Source organism: Capra hircus, chromosome 18, assembly GCF_001704415.2.
Source record: "Capra hircus breed San Clemente chromosome 18, ASM170441v1, whole genome shotgun sequence".
Classification (NCBI taxonomy): Eukaryota; Metazoa; Chordata; class Mammalia; order Artiodactyla; family Bovidae; genus Capra; species Capra hircus.
This window is the reverse complement of record NC_030825.1, coordinates 64,858,883-64,873,821: the sequence shown is the minus strand read 5'-3', so window position 1 is coordinate 64,873,821 and position 14,939 is coordinate 64,858,883. Positions and strand designations below refer to the sequence as shown.

Below are 14,939 nucleotides of genomic sequence, written 5' to 3'. Positions count from 1 at the left end.
TTATACCCTGTGACAGCTTTATGGGGCAGTTTTTCCATCCTGAACACTGGGGTCAGAAGTATTAGAAACAAAACAATTACTTTCCATCGGCAGTCTCTGTTATCAAAATCAGATCAATATTCTAGGAGAACTCTGATTTCTTAACAGAGACAAAAAAAAAAAAAAACGAAACAAGTTCAGCCTTGCATCAGTTTACTGTTAATAACGACATTCATAAACCTAATTAAATTCAGTCTAATCTTAATCCTGACAACATACAAAATTCTCTCCTCAAATTTCCTTTTTCCTAAGTCTTTGATCGTTTTCTGGATCCAAACCATTTTGTTCTGCATTTTGTCATCCAGAAACAAACAGCTGTAGGACAAAATAATAATCGTCTTTTTCCACCAAAAATACCTCTGCTGTTTACCCTTTCTCCTCGCCAACAACACGTTTTATTTGTTTTACACACAGAAATGTTTCCCTTACCATTTTTACATGTCACAACTTTCAACCCTTGGAACCTTAACAAAACCAAGTGATTGAAATGATACACCAGCATTTTCTGATTGCAGACCTAAGGCTATATTTCATACATCTAAAAGTATACATTTTTCACAGCACAATTTTTCTGTAATAGTACATCATTCATGTTTAATAAACCCAAACATCTTTCGTTTCCCTCTTGGTCTTATGAGAAGACAAAAGTAGGTAAATTTAGATTTGTTTGATTTGTAAGCACTTATATTTTTTAAGGCCAATTAAATAGAGCCCCTTTACACATTAACCTCAGCAATATTACCTAATGGCAAAAACACATATTGAGACATACAAACCTCCAGACAAACGGAGATCTCTTTGCTTCATCTTTTTACATTTATTGAATTAGGCATTGCAATTAAACATCAATTTATGACTAATAGAATAGTCAAATTTACATTCTCAGTTTTAAAAGGCTTCAATCTCTTCTTTTTCCTTGAAGTTTTATATTTAACCCAAGGCTGAAGATCCAGGCAAAGTGGACTGTGTTTGTATTTCAAGGACATGATAAGCATTAACTTCAAATTTTCTCCTAGGCATATTTTTGTTTTCCCAGGGTCTGATAAAATAATTTTATCAAACTAGATTTTTGCAACTACATATGCAAAAAGAACTGGTTTTTTTGGAATTTCAAGAATTTCATCTTAAGCAATCTTCTCTGGAGTCTGAAGAATACTGCTGCCATACATTGTCCAAGAAAATCATATTTTTGGTCATAATCTCACAGCTAAAATTTTTCTTAATGAATTGAACCTGAATTTCCCATTTTACATAAGGCAACAAGAGTGCCAACCACACAAATGGAATACACACTCACACACCAAACGACAGATCAGTCATAAACTCTCTCCGAGGGTGACCTGTGGAGTCCCAAACACACACGTCCCCAAAACAGTCCTCAGCGGTAGATGTCAGAGCCAACTGGCAAAACGCCCAAATGACACTGAGCACTCACAAACGGCCCTCAACAGCAGACAGGTGTCAACCAACTGGCAAGAGTGCCCAGAACTGTGGCAGCTCATGTCCTGGGTAGAGGCTGGCCATCATGTAGTTAACTTCTCCACCTGGAGTTTCAGTATCTTTAAGACAGCTCACAGAATATGGCTCAGAATAGTATCTGCAGCCCTTGAGAAGGAACTGAGTGTCCTCGACTATGCTTAATGCTGCTAAGTCGCTTCAGTCGTGTCCGACTCTGTGCGACCCCATAGACAGCAGCCCACTAGGGTTACCCCCGTCCCTGGGATTCTCCAGGCAAGAACACTGGAGTGGGTTGCCATTTTCCTCTCCAATGCATGAAAGTGAAAAGTGAAAGTGAAGTCGCTCAGTGGTGTCCGACTCTTAGTGACCCCATGGACTGCAGCCCACCAGGCTCCTCCATCCATGAGATTCTCCAGGCAAGAGCACTGGAGTGGGGCGCCATTGCCTTCTCCGACACTTAATGACTACATTATTATTATTTGGTCTCCTTTTGACTGTTTTCCTTTGTTTTCACATGTTCTCATTTCTCTGATTAAACTTACTCTTTGACCAACTTTTCCACAGACAAAAAGCAGGCAGAGGACGTGGGGCAGGGCAATGACCATACCTTCTTGGGTCGATCCTTCACGTGTTGGGGACAAGTTATTGCTTTAATTTGGCAGTCCCCAGCGTTTCTGGCACCAGGGACCAATTTCGTGGAAGATCATTTTTCCGCAGCCCGAGGGGGGAAGATGGTTTCAGGGTGATTCAAGTGCCTTACGTTTACTGTGCACTTTATTTCTATTAATATTACATCAGCTCCACCTCAGAGCACCAGGCATGAGATCCCACGGGGCAGGGACCCCTGCTTTAATTCTCTCTAGAATTGACATGGAAGATGTTTTTAGTTTCTCCTTTCACAGGTGCAGTCTCAGAAGGATCTGTAGGTTGTTCAAAGCTATCCACCCAGTGAGTGGCGGGGCTGTGGCTGTCCAAAATCAAAAACAAACAAACAAACAAAAAGGAAGTCATCCTCTTCTCTATAAAGTAGGAAGAGAGAAAGGAGAAGTCGGGAATTTTAATAAAAACAGAAGAGGATGTGTTCCACCAAAATTAGGCATAAATCAAGAACACATGCGTGAGTGGTTAAGATTTGCTTAGCAACGGAAAATGTGTGTCTAAGCAGGAGAAAGGCATCAGATTGCCGGATAAAATGAGAATTAAATTAATAAACTCGGGAGAAACTATGGGAGTAGCCAGGGCTTCCCGAAGGTAGATTTTAGGATCCAGGTCAAAGGTCTACTGTGCCCCTGGCTGTTGCCTGAGCAACAGACCCTGCCTCTTACTGATGAGGAGGGTTCTGGGAAATAGCTGTGAGCATCGGAATCTGTAATCAGAGAAGAAATTCCGCAGAACTCTGGAAGAGGTTTGCTTGGCCACCAAGAGTGATGTCATGAGAATGATGGTGACTCGTTTAAAAGGTGAGCTGGAGGGACTTCCCTGGTGGTCCAGTGGCTAAGACTCCATACTCCCAACGCAGGGGGCTCAGGTTCGATCCCTGGTCAGGGAACTAGATCCCACATGCCACAACCAAGACCCATAGCAGGGAAATAAATAAATTATATATATAATTAAAAAAAATAAAAGCTAAGTTGGAGCATGAAGAAGGGAACCACAGCAATCACAACGAATTTCGTGTGGTCTGTGAGTCTGAGAGAAGCAGCTCTTATACAGGAGCTGACATTTATTGAGCATTGTCCAAGGTAACCCTAATGAAGTATTTCCAAGGCTTCCGTTTCACCGCCAGGGCAGCGGAGGCTGGGAAGTGTCGCTTTCCTAATACCCCACAAGGAGAGAGGAGCGGCACTGGAGTTCGGCGTCAGGTCTTACTGGTTAGGAAGGCTTAACCACCGATAGCGCCTTCTACTGATCTGGGGGGTCCTGGAGAGATGGCGCAGGAGGAAGATCCGGGCGCGGTGCAAGGACGTCATTACTCGGGAAGCTGGGCTGTGGGGCTGCCGGCAGGGCCGGTCCAACCACGGGACCCCCGCGGCTCCTCCTTCCCCTCTGGGAAGTCTTCTCTGCCCTCCCGGGCTCAGGCCCAGACGTGGCCGGAGGCGCGATTCTGGCTGTGCCGGTCGAAAACGACCAGCGCGCCCAGCGAGATGAGAACCAGGCCCGCCAGCCCCAGGCGGAGGACGTTGCCCTGGGTGTAGTCCGAGGCGCCCGAGCCTGCGGGGCCAGCAAGGGAGAGAGGCGGTCAGCGTCCCCGCCAGACCTGTATCTCCGCCCGTCCTCTGGGTCTCTAACCTCCAGAGCGGAGCTGAGAACGCACCTCCGGGTCTCAACACCGCAGGAGCTGCGCGGCAGCAGGGCTTCTACCCCCGGGTCTAAGGAGGAGGGCCGGGGCCCGGACCCCCGGGTCTAAGGGAGGAGGGGCGGGGCCCGGACCCCCGGGTCTAAGGAGGAGGGGCGGGGCCCGGACCCCCGGGTCTAAGGAGGAGGGGCGGGGCCCGGACCCCCGGGTCTAAGGGAGTAGGGGCGGGGCCCGGACCCCCGGGTCTAAGGGAGTAGGGGCGGGGCCCGGACCCCCGGGTCTAAGGGGGGAGGGGCGGGACCCGGACCCCGGGTCTAAGGGGGGAGGGGCGGGGCCCGGACCCCCGGGTCTAAGGGGGGAGGGGCGGGCCGGACCTCTGGGTCTAAGGGGGAGGGGCGGGGCCCGGACCCCCGGGTCTAAGGGAGGAGGGGCGGGGCCCGGACCCCCGGGTCTAAGGAGGAGGGGCGGGGGACCCGGACCCCCGGGTCTAAGGGGGGAGGGGCGGGGCCCGGACCCCCGGGTCTAAGGGGGGAGGGGCGGGGCCCGGGACCCCCGGTCTAAGGAGGAGGGGCGGGCCCGGACCCCCGGTTTGAGAGCGGAGGAGGAGGCGGGGCCCGGACCCCCGGGTCTAAGGAGGAGGGGCAGGGCCCGGACCCCCGGGTCTAAGGGAGGAGGGGCGCGGCCCGGACCCCGGGTCTAAGGGAGGAGGGGCGGGGCCCGACCCCCGGTCTAAGGGAGGAGGGCGAGGGCCCGGACCCCCGGGTCTAAGGGGAGGAGGGGCGGGGCCCGGACCCCCCGGGTCTAAAGGGAGGAGGGGCGGGGCCCGGACCCCCGGGTCTAAGGGAGGAGGGGCGGGCCCGGACCCCGGGTCTAAGGGAGGAGGGGCGGGGCCCGGACCCCCGGGTTTGAGAGGGAGGAGGGGCGGGGCCCGGACCCCCGGGTCTAAGGGAGGAGGGGCGGGGCCCGGACCCCCGGGTCTAAGGGAGGAGGGGCGGGGCCCGGACCCCCGGGTCTAAGGGAGGAGGGGCGGGGCCCGGACCCCCGGGTTTGAGAGGGGAGGAGGGGCGGGGCCCGGACCCCGGGTCTAAGGGAGGAGGGCGGGGCCCGGACACCCCGCCGGGTCTAAGGGAGGGAGGGGCGGGGCCCGGACCCCCGGGTCTGAGAGGGAGGAGGGCGGGCCCGGACCCCCGGGTTGGAAGGAGCGGGGGAGGGAGGGGGGGGGCGGGGACCGGACCCCGGTCTAAGGAGGAGGGGCGGGCCACCCGGGGAGAGGGGGGGGGGGGGGGGACCCGGGGTCTAAGGAGGAGCGGACCCGGGTCTAAGGAGGGGGGGGGCCCGGACCCCCGGGTCTAAAGGGAGGAGGGGCGGGGGCCGGACCCCCGGGTCTGAGCGGGGAGGAGGGGCGTGGGACCTGGACCCCTGGGTCTGAGCGGGGAGGGTCGGGGGCCTGGACCCAGGACTGATCGGGGAAAGGCGGGGGACCTGCACTCCCGGGTCTGGGGGAGCAGGTGTGCGGTGTGGACCCCCGGGTCTGGGGGCGGAGGGCCGGCCGCTCACCGTCCGCGCGGACCACCAGCGGCTCGCTGCGCGCCGACAGCACGTAGGGGGCGGAGGGCGTGTGGTAGTAGCAGGTGTAGGTGCCCGGCGCGCGGGCGCCGAGCAGCGGGAAGTCCGCCCAGGGCTGCTCCGAGTCCCGGTACTGCAGCGGGGCCGCCTCGCCCTCGCGGTACAGCGCGAAGCTCATGCCCCGCAGGCGGCCGGCGCAGCGCAGGCTCACGTTGGCCCCGGGTGCCACCACCGGCGCGGGCAGCGCCACCAGCGACGGGCGCGGCAGCTCGTCTGCGGGATGAGGAGGTGGGAGGGTCGGGGTCCAGTTCTCCCGGCCTCATCCCTCCCCTCCCCTCCCCCTCCCCCCACCCCAGACTCATTCTCTGCCCCCTCCTCTCCCCTCCCCTCCCTCTTCCCTTCCTCTCTCCCCTCCCTCACCCCATCCCCCGCCCCATTCTTTCCCCTCTCCTCTACCCTCCCCCGCACCCACCCCCGCCCCATTCTCTCCTCTCTCCCCTCCCTTCCCCCATTCTCTCCCCTGCCCTCCCCCCTCCCTCTCCCCATCCCACCCTATCCCCTGCCCTCCCTCCTCCCCTCCCCCCACCCCACCCTATTCTCTCCCGTCCCACCCCACTCCCCCATTCTCTCCCCTCCCCTTTCCCCTCCCCTCCCCTCCCCCATTCTCTCCCCTCCCCCCCACCCCCTCCTTCCTCTTTCCACTCTTCCCCCTCCACCCCACCCCGCCCCGCTCTCCCTGTCTCCCTGCCCATCTCTCTCCTCCACTCCCGGCCAGTGTCTGCAGGCCTCTCACCTTCTCCGGTCTCCCTCAGCTCCTCCGTGTCCGGCCCCTGTCTCTCCCAGCCCCCGTGTGTCTGCCTCCCTCTCCCTCCCACTCTCTCCCTCTGTCCCTGTGCTCACTAAAATGCTCCGTTTTTAACCCTCCTGTCGTGCGTGTTTCACTCCCGCGTGGGGCTCAGAGGCTGTCTCTCCCCCAGGGTTTCTCCGTTTCTTAGGGGCTCTTACTTCCCCCATCAGGGATTGAACCTGCACCCTTGGCAGTCAATGTTTGGAAACCTAACCACTGGACCCCGGGAGATTCCCGTTAGCGACATTTTCGATGTCGCTAGCGATGATTCTTTGGGGGTGGGTGTTGCGGGGGTGGACTGCCCTGTACACAGGGTGCTATAACATCTCTGGCCTCTAACCCCTGTGACACCGGCAGCACACCCTTCCCCGGTCAGGACAAGCAGAAATGTCTCCAGACTCTGCCAGACTCGGTGGGCGGGTCGGGGGAGGCATAAGTACCCCGGCTGAGAGTGCTCTCTCTGTCTCTCTGTGTAACTCTCGGTGTGTGGCCTTGTGGGAGCTCCTCTCCATACATCCGTGGATCCCTCCTTGCCCCTCCATCCCACCTGTGTCCCTTCTCCACACCTCGCTCCCCCAGGACCTCACCTGTCACCAGCAGTTCCAGGGCATCACTGGGGTGGGACCAGGCATTTGGCTCCCAGCCTCGCCTCCAGTAGCAGCAGTGGTAACTGCCCCCCTGGGCTGGGGTCACCTCCTCCAGGAAGAACTCCTCCAGTTCCGCAGATGCATCCCGGTAAATCACATCAGTGAGCTCTGCAGACCTGAAGAGTGCAAACCTCCAGGCGGGCTGGGGTGCCTGGCACCTCAAGGTGACATTGACCCCGGGAGTCACAACTGCAGCGGGCTGAGCACCCAGCCACGGCCTGGGGTTGGAGGCTGGGGAGACTGAGTAAGCGTGGCTGCCTGGGTCCTCGGACTTCTTGGGAGCCCAAGGAGATGAGCGGGCAGCTGGAGGAGGAGAAGCTCCTTGAGAATCAGTGCCTCTTTCTCAGCCTCAGATCCCTGCTCCTAAAGTAGGGGAGACACTGGACCCCAACCAAGGCTTTCAAAACTGGCTGCACAACGTCAGAGGAGCGAGGCAGCGACTCCTGTTTTGAACATCACTTCAAGGGATTGGATCCCAGAAATCTGCGAATTCAAATTGTCCTCCAAAATACTTGTAACATGTTTGACATATTTCAACAGTCGCCCAAACTTGCCATCTATCTGAGGGGAAAAATTGTTGGATCCCTACCTCACACACCATTCCCTCAAGCAAATTCCAGATTAATGTAAAGAATTATGTGAGTTTTTTAAAAAGCTATAAAAGTATCAGAAGAAAATATAGGAAAATGTATTTATCTTTGGGGTTGAGAAGGCTGTCTGAAAATGTAAAATGAAAAATTCAGAAGGGAAAACTGTTCATTAATTTGGCTGTTTTAACCTTTTAAAGCTGTATATGAGAAAAAACATGTAAATGAAGCTAGTAAAAGACATGTAAATGACGATAAGTGACAGGACTGTCAGAAATGGCTTATTCATAAATCTCATAGATTAAGAGTGTAGGAGGGACTTTCCTGGTGGTCCAGTGGTTAAGACTGTCCCTTCCAACACAGGGGGTGTGGGTTCCATCACTGGTGGAGGAGTTAAATCCCACATGGCTCGTGGCCAAAAAAAAAAAAAAAAAAAAAAAACCAAAACCATAAAGCAGAAGCAATATCGTAACAAATTCAATAAAGACTTCAAAAAAAAGGTCCACATTTAAAAAAAAAGTGTAAAAAGAAATCTTAGAGCCAATTCAACTGAAATTCGGGCATAACATGAACAGGCAATTCATGGAGGAGGAAGTTCAGCTGACCGAAACACATCTAGGGGTTGCGATGTGAAAGTCACTCCACGATGATACTATTTTTAAAAAGTTAAAACAATAGTAAGACATTTTTGCCTCTCGGGTTGTCAAAAATGTAAATACTGGTTAACATTGTGTTTGGGAGAATATATAGTAAAACAGGTGCTTAGGTGCACTCAACCGCACCTTTTGAGACAGCAGGTTGTCAGTTTCTACAAGATACGCAAAAGATATGGCCAACCACTCAGTAAGTCCAACCTGGACAAACGCACTTACAGGAACATGGAAACTTCACACTGCAATGCGCACCGCAGCGATGAATGCGCGGGTAAACGCTGGGAGCAACCTAAATATACAGAGAAGAACCAACCAAACGAGAACCCCGCCCTCCGATGGTGAATGCTAGGCAGCAATTTTTAAACAGAGAGAGAAAAAAAGTAGAACCATCGACAATGACGTGGAAATGTCTGCAACAGCAGTTACAAAGTGAAAAATGTAAGGTGTCGAACACCTGACACAAAATACCAGTTTTGCTTTGGGGGAAGAAAAAGAAGAAGCACAAAAATACATGCGTGTGTTTGAATGCATGGAAAGTTTTTTATAAGCGTTCAGAGATTATACAAGGAAGATGAGGAAAGGGAAGACAGCCATTGCTATACGTCCTTTAATAGTAACTAATGGGGCTTTTGGGGCTCGCTGTGCGGCATGTGGAACCTTACCCCACCAGGGAACGAACCCATCCGTGCTCCCTGTAGTGGAAGCACGGAGTCTCAACCACGGGACCACCAGGGAAGTCTGATGATAATTAATTCTTAAAATCATGAATATATGTTAGCTTTAGCATTTAAAACTTAAAAAAATTGCTAACTAAGGTGTTAATGGTTTTCCAGGCGACTCTTATTTGGAGTGTAGTTGGGGGAAAATTGAGAGGAAGAAGAGATCTCCCGCATCAGAAACCCTGGAAAGAAACCGAGTCATGTCAGGGTGGAGAACCACACTTTCCAAATGGGGAAATAATGGGTTTTGCCAGCGATCCTGTTTCCTGAGCCCTGCACTTCACCAAGCTCTGAGCCAAGAGTTCTACGCATGTGATTTTGTTAAATCCTCACAACAGCCCCTTTTACAGAGTAGAAAATTTGAGTCTGTTCAAGGTCATAAATGAATGGGATGGCGAAACCGGGGTTCCCGTTTAGGTCTCATTCACTCCAATGTGCATGACCTTCCCTACTTCTCTACACTGGTCACTAAAGTGAATACGGGGACTTCCCTGGTGGCACAGTGGGTAAGAATCTGCCTGCCAGTGCAGGGGACATCGGTTCGACCCCTGGTTTGGAAAGATCTCACATGCGATGAGGCACCCAAGCCTGTGTGCTGCAACTACCAAGCCGCGCACCTAGAGCCTGTGCTGGGCAACAAGGGAAGCCACGGCAGCGAGACGCCTGTGGCCACGACTAGAGAAAACAGCGCGCAGCAACCGCGATCCAGCGCGCAACCGCGATCCAGCGCGCAACCGCGATCCAGCGCGGCAAAAAGGAAACAAAGGGAGGGAGGGAGGGAGGAGGGAAAGAAAGAGGAGAGGGGAGGGAAGTAAGGAAATCTGGGGGGAGGGTGGGCACCAAAAGAAAGGCTGAGCAGTTGGAAATGGGATGTCAGGATCACGTGGGGGAATGGGGGGCGGGGGGAGTGTTACTCACCAGCTGGAGTGCTGTCTGCGTGACACACCAGCCCTACAGAGGGTTAGGGGGAGGGGGCTTGGTCTTGTCAGAGCCTTCAGCTGCTCCCAGCCCCACTTCACTGCGCGCCCAGGAATCTAAGTCCCCGGGCTCTCTTTCCTCTGAGAAACAGGAATCTTGCCCAAACTTCCTCTTCTCTCATCAGCCATAAATTCAGACTTCCAATCCCCACTTATTTCAGAGACCAAAAGTCTGGACAGGCAATTCCCTGGGCATCCAGTGGTTACAGCTAAGTGCTCGCCCTGCCAATGGCTGGGGTTCGATCCCCGGTTTGGGGAACTAAACACCCACAAGCCACGCCACACAGCCAGAAAAATGAAACAAAGCCTAGACCCAAATCCCTCTTTCCTCTACACCCAAGAATTCAGGTGCTTGGGCTCCCCTTTTTTTCAGGAGACAATTGTCTGAGTGCACAGTTCTCCTCTTGGGTTTGGGGGTCTGCGCCCCTGGTTTCCTCCTTTCCCAGGGACCCAGGTGTCTCAGCCGCCGTCTTTCTGTTACATCAAGATTTAGGACTGGACAGTCCCTGTTCCCAGGAATTCAGGTCCCTAGCCTTCTCTTGCTCCAAGATCTAGAGCATCCTGCTCCCTAACTTCCTCCTCTCCCAGGAACCCAGGAATCTGGGACCCCTGTGTCCTCTTACCTTAGGATTCAGGGGTCGGAGCCCCAGTCCTGTTATTCTAACCTAGAATCCCCCTGAACCCTCAGCTAGTGCTGCACCTGACCTCAGGGAGACCCCAGCCCAGCCTGGGACCCAGGGGGAAGGGGGTAGGTGTCTCACAGAGAGTCAGCAGCTGCAGGCTCAGCATCTCCGCCATAATGGGCAGTTGTCGGTTGGAGCGGGAAGAACAGCCCCGGCTCACCGTGCCCGGTCCCCTACCGGGAAATGAGGCAACTTCAGAAAATCAGAGCCGTGCTCAGGGAAGGGAGGAGGAGCGAGGTGAGGGCGCCTGGGTAATTGTGTCATAGCCTTATAGTGCTGTGGGAAAAGTCGGGAGAGTGGGAGGTCATCACTGTTGTGCTCATTAGGCTAAAAAAAAAAAAAAAAAGCTAGCACCTATTATGTATCAGACCCTGTGCTGCACGGTTGGGGGCGGGGGGACACAGGAGAGTCAGACCCCATTACTGTGCTCCAGTAGTTCCCAGCCTGCGGTCAGGAAAGCCACATCCCGACCAGGTTAGCTAAAACAAAACAAAGCGATGTGCGCTAGAATGAGGGGCTTCCGTGGTGGCTCAGACGGCAGAGAACCCGCCTGAGATGCGGGAGACCCGGATTCCATCCCTGGGTCGGGAAGATCCCCTGCGGAAGGGAATGGCAACCCGCTCCAGTAGTCTGGCCTGGAGAATTCCATGGACAGAGGAGCCTGGGGGGGCTACAGTCCACGGGGTCGCAAAGAGTTGAACATGACTGAGCCACAAACAGGTTTACTCCTTTTCACAGGCTGCAGATCACACGGGGCACTGTGAGAGCCCACAGAAGGTCCCTAACCCGTCAGGAATGAGAGTTAGGGCTTGCAGGACGAACTGATTTTGAGCTAAGACCTCAACTGACAGATTGATCATTTGTCCTTTCGCAGACTCCGTTTGCCCATCTGTAAGTAAAGATGGGCTCTCAGAAGTAAACTATAAATGAGGACTGATGCACTCCGCTTTAGCTGGGCTGCAGTAGGACTGGAAGTTACTCCTCCGGAACGACGTTCTGAGAAAAGCGAACCTTGGCAGGTGCGCCGAGACAGGCTTGCGTTTAAACCCACAGCGCCGCCTCCGTTTCTACAGCCTTCATCACCGACCGCTGTTCTGCAATACTGCGCACGCGCTGACTCAGCCCGTGGAGGCTCGCGGGTCGGGACTACAACTCCCAGAGTGCTTCGCGCCGCCACCGCCTCGGGGAGTCGTTCGGCGCCACTGCGCAAGCGCGGACTCAGACTGCGGGGGCCATGCCCAGGGACCACAACTCCCAGAGTGCTCCGCGTCCTCGCCGCCGCCGCCGCCGCCGCCGCCGAGACCAAGATGGCTCCGAGTAAGTCCGGGTTCTGCCGGCGCGTGAAGCTGGTTCTAGGAGCCCCGGGTGGTGCAGGGGTTAGGGCAACGCGGAGCCCCTGTAGAGCCAGTGGGGTCCGGGCCGGAGGGGGGTGCGGAGGTTACGAGGGGCCTCCTCCAGGACGGTGCTGACGGAAGAGGGATAGAGGTCACCGGGGGCATCACCTGCGACGGTGACCCTCCTCACCCATCCTTACAGGAGTCGCAGCCTTCCTCAAGAATGTCTGGGCCAAGGAACCGGTGCTCGTGGCATCCTTCGCCATTGCGGGCCTCGGTGCGTGAGTGTCCCTGGTGCGAACGTGCATCACCCCCAACCGGCGTCACAGCTTTACCTTCCATCCCGTAGAGGTCCCATCGCTCCCCGCCCTTCATTCCATCCTGTACCGCGAACCCCGACCCTCGCCCTCAACATCCCGTGTCCGCCCATCATTCCATCGTGTACCGCGAACCGCGACCCTCGCCCTCAACATCCCGTGTCCCTCACCCCCCATCACTCCATCCTGTCCCCCGAGCCCCGACCCTCGCCCTCAACATCCCGTGTCCCTCACCCCCATCATTCCATCCTGTCCCCCGAGCCCCGACCCTCGCCCTCAACATCCCGTGTCCACCCATCATTCCATCCTGTACCCCCAGCCCCGACCCTCGCCCTCAACATCCCGTGTCCCTCACCCCCCATCACTCCAACCTGTACCCCGAGCCCTGACCCTTGCCCTCAATATCCCGTGTCCGCAATAGTGTGCCAACACCTCAACCCCTAATATTTTGACCCCTCCACCACCCCATCGCTCCGCACCCCATCCGCACCCACCCAAGAGTTCTATAATCCCTTGAAAGAAGTTCTCAATCCTAGTTGCCCATTATAAATACCTAACCCCTTAAAAAAAAAAAGTGAAAAGTGATGTGGTCTCTCCCTGTTGCCCCTCACCCCCCACCAGATTCTGAATTGGGTTGGTAGCGGGTGGAGGTGGAACTCGGGAATCTGGTATCTCCTGAAAATCCTCTGGAGATTCAAACATGCCTCCCTGATGGAGAACCTCAGCCCTGGAGCTGGACTGCTCAGACTTCAGGAGTGGGAGTGGGGCTCTCATTAAAACACAGGCTCTGATTCAGTAGGTCTGGGAGGGGCCGGGGCAGCTGCACTAAGTTCCCAGGCCTTGTCAGCAGCGCTGGTGGGCAGGCCCCACACTGGGTGAGGTTCTGGACCACAGTTGTCCGGCCTGGCAGCCACGGCCCACATCGGCCCTAGAGCTCTTGCAGCGGGGCTGGTATGAACTGAGATGGGCCGTGTAACGCTCGTGTAAAGTACGTGCTGGATTTCAAAGACTTCCTATAACAAAAAGCATATACTGAATTTTTTTCATGTTGATATATTGAAACAGTATTTTGCATATACCTGGTTCATTCTTTAAAACCGTGCCTTTCAGTGTGGCTATTCAGGTCAGCTGCTCAGCCGTGTCTGACTCTTTGCGACCATGGGCTGCGGCACGCCAGGCCTCCCTGTGCATGTAACTTGCATAGCTGCTTCTTGCATTCCCGTCTGACAGTGCTGCCCTGCCCCACCTCCCCGTGACTCCCAGCTCCCACCCCAGAGGGACTGGTTTCTCAATGATTGTTCTTTGAACCTCCCCCTCTTCCTCTGTTGCCTCTGGAACATTCCCCAGAAACCCCCTGACCCATACCCCCCAGTATGCTCCATGACCCAAATGCACTCCTTCTGTGACCAACCCCCTCTTCCCTCCTGTGCCCTCCAGGTCCCACGTGTCTGTGAGTACTTGGCTTTCACCCAACCTCTGAAAAGTGTTATAAACCCTTCTGCTGATGTATGGGGTTCCCAGGGTGCCAAGGGCCTCCTTGGAGGTGAACCCCTGCTCCCCTCCCCTCCACGCACTTGACCCCCATTTGGCCGAAGCTCAGCTTCTGTCCGCGGGGATCTCCTCCTTTCCCCAGGCCTCATGCCTGTTATCTCTCCGCAGCTGTAATCCTGCCCACACTCAGCCCCTACACCAAGTACTCGCTCATGATCAACCGGGCCACACCCTACAACTACCCAGGTGAGTGAGGCCTGCCTGTGCTGGGGAAGGGCAGTAATGGGCAGGCGCGTCCTCCACAGGGCTCCAAGACTCTGCCGTGCACTCTGGACTCTGTCCTTTCATCCTTCAGTAGACAGAATCCACATGCCGTCGAGTTCACTTCTTTTTTAAATTTATTTGGCTGCTCCGGGTTTTAGTTGCGGTGCTCGAGATGGTCACCTTCACTGCAGCAGGGATCTAGTTCCCTGACGGGTCGCACCCGGGCCCCCTGCCTCGGGAGCACCGAGTCTTAGCCACTGGGCCACCGGGGAGGTCCCGCCTGTCTTGTTTTTGCACTTTGTGAGTTGCTGTGGTTTCAGATTTATGTCCTTTCCTGGGTTCCCAGCCTGTTGCTTTCCCAGCTGCTGACTTTCTGGGCCTCCACCCCTCCAGGCCGGTCCTGCTTCCTCATGCCTGTTGGTCTTTCCTTGGGGCTCCTGTCTGTGTCCCTCATTCTGGGTTTTCATGTCTCCAGGTCTCTATCTCCCTGCTTCCCTACATCTCTGACTCTCTGACCCTTGGTGGTGGTACTTGAGTCGCTAAGTCTTGTCCGACTCTTGTGACTCCACGGACCATAGCCCGCCAGGCCCCTCTGTCTATGGGATTTCCCAGGCAAGGATGCTGGAGTGGGCTGCCATTTTGTCCCCCAGGGCATCTCCCCCACCCAGGGATCAAACCCCGTCTCCTGCATTGCAGACGGATTCTTTGCCCCTGAGGCCCCAGGGAAGCCCTCTCTGACCCTTACTTTCTCGTCTCTCCCCTGGGGTCCTGTCTCCCTGTCTGAATGTAAGCTGACAGGCTGGCCCTTCTCTGGGGGCCCTGGCGATCTGCTGGTCTCAGCGGCCCCCTCCTGTCCACAGTGCCCCTCCGAGACGACGGGAACATGCCCGACGTGCCCAGCCACCCCCAGGACCCCCAGGGCCCGAGCCTGGAGTGGCTGAAGAGACTGTGAGCGCCTCCGTTGACAGGGAGCGGCCCCCGCCCCGATGGCCCCAATAAAGCGTGAAAACCAGCCCGAGCCTGAGTGTGTGTGGGCACCGGTGGGCGCAGTGGGCAGCGGC

At 55.5% G+C, this 14,939-nt stretch overlaps 2 protein-coding genes across 2 annotated transcripts; one reads left to right on the top strand and one right to left on the bottom strand.

Annotated features, from left to right (window-relative positions):
- OSCAR (osteoclast associated, immunoglobulin-like receptor) lies at window positions 3,186–10,694 on the bottom strand. Its single transcript, XM_018063489.1, has 5 exons — window positions 10,551–10,694; window positions 9,731–9,763; window positions 6,794–7,156; window positions 5,351–5,632; window positions 3,186–3,708 (listed from the first exon to the last, which is right to left on the bottom strand). The coding sequence occupies exons 1-5, from the start codon at window positions 10,585–10,587 to the stop codon at window positions 3,572–3,574; spliced, it is 852 nt and encodes a 283-aa protein (XP_017918978.1). The 5' UTR covers window positions 10,588–10,694; the 3' UTR covers window positions 3,186–3,571.
- NDUFA3 (NADH:ubiquinone oxidoreductase subunit A3) lies at window positions 11,639–14,890 on the top strand. Its single transcript, XM_018063502.1, has 4 exons — window positions 11,639–11,789; window positions 12,009–12,083; window positions 13,783–13,860; window positions 14,739–14,890. Exons 1-4 carry the CDS (start codon window positions 11,780–11,782, stop codon window positions 14,828–14,830), a joined length of 255 nt encoding a protein of 84 aa, XP_017918991.1. The 5' UTR covers window positions 11,639–11,779; the 3' UTR covers window positions 14,831–14,890.

Coding starts and splice junctions, on each gene's coding strand:
- OSCAR (XM_018063489.1), bottom strand. CDS start 10,587: ATGGCGGAGATGCTGAGCCTGCAGCTGCTGACTCTCT. Junction 9,764..10,550: donor CCTGCAGCTGCTGACTCTCT/GTGAGACACCTA, acceptor AACCCTCTGTAG/GGCTGGTGTGTCACGCAGAC. Junction 3,709..5,350: donor GCTGGTGGTCCGCGCGGACG/GTGAGCGGCCGG, acceptor CTGGCCCCGCAG/GCTCGGGCGCCTCGGACTAC.
- NDUFA3 (XM_018063502.1), top strand. Junction 12,084..13,782: donor CTTCGCCATTGCGGGCCTCG/GTGCGTGAGTGT, acceptor ATCTCTCCGCAG/CTGTAATCCTGCCCACACTC. Junction 13,861..14,738: donor CACACCCTACAACTACCCAG/GTGAGTGAGGCC, acceptor TCCTGTCCACAG/TGCCCCTCCGAGACGACGGG.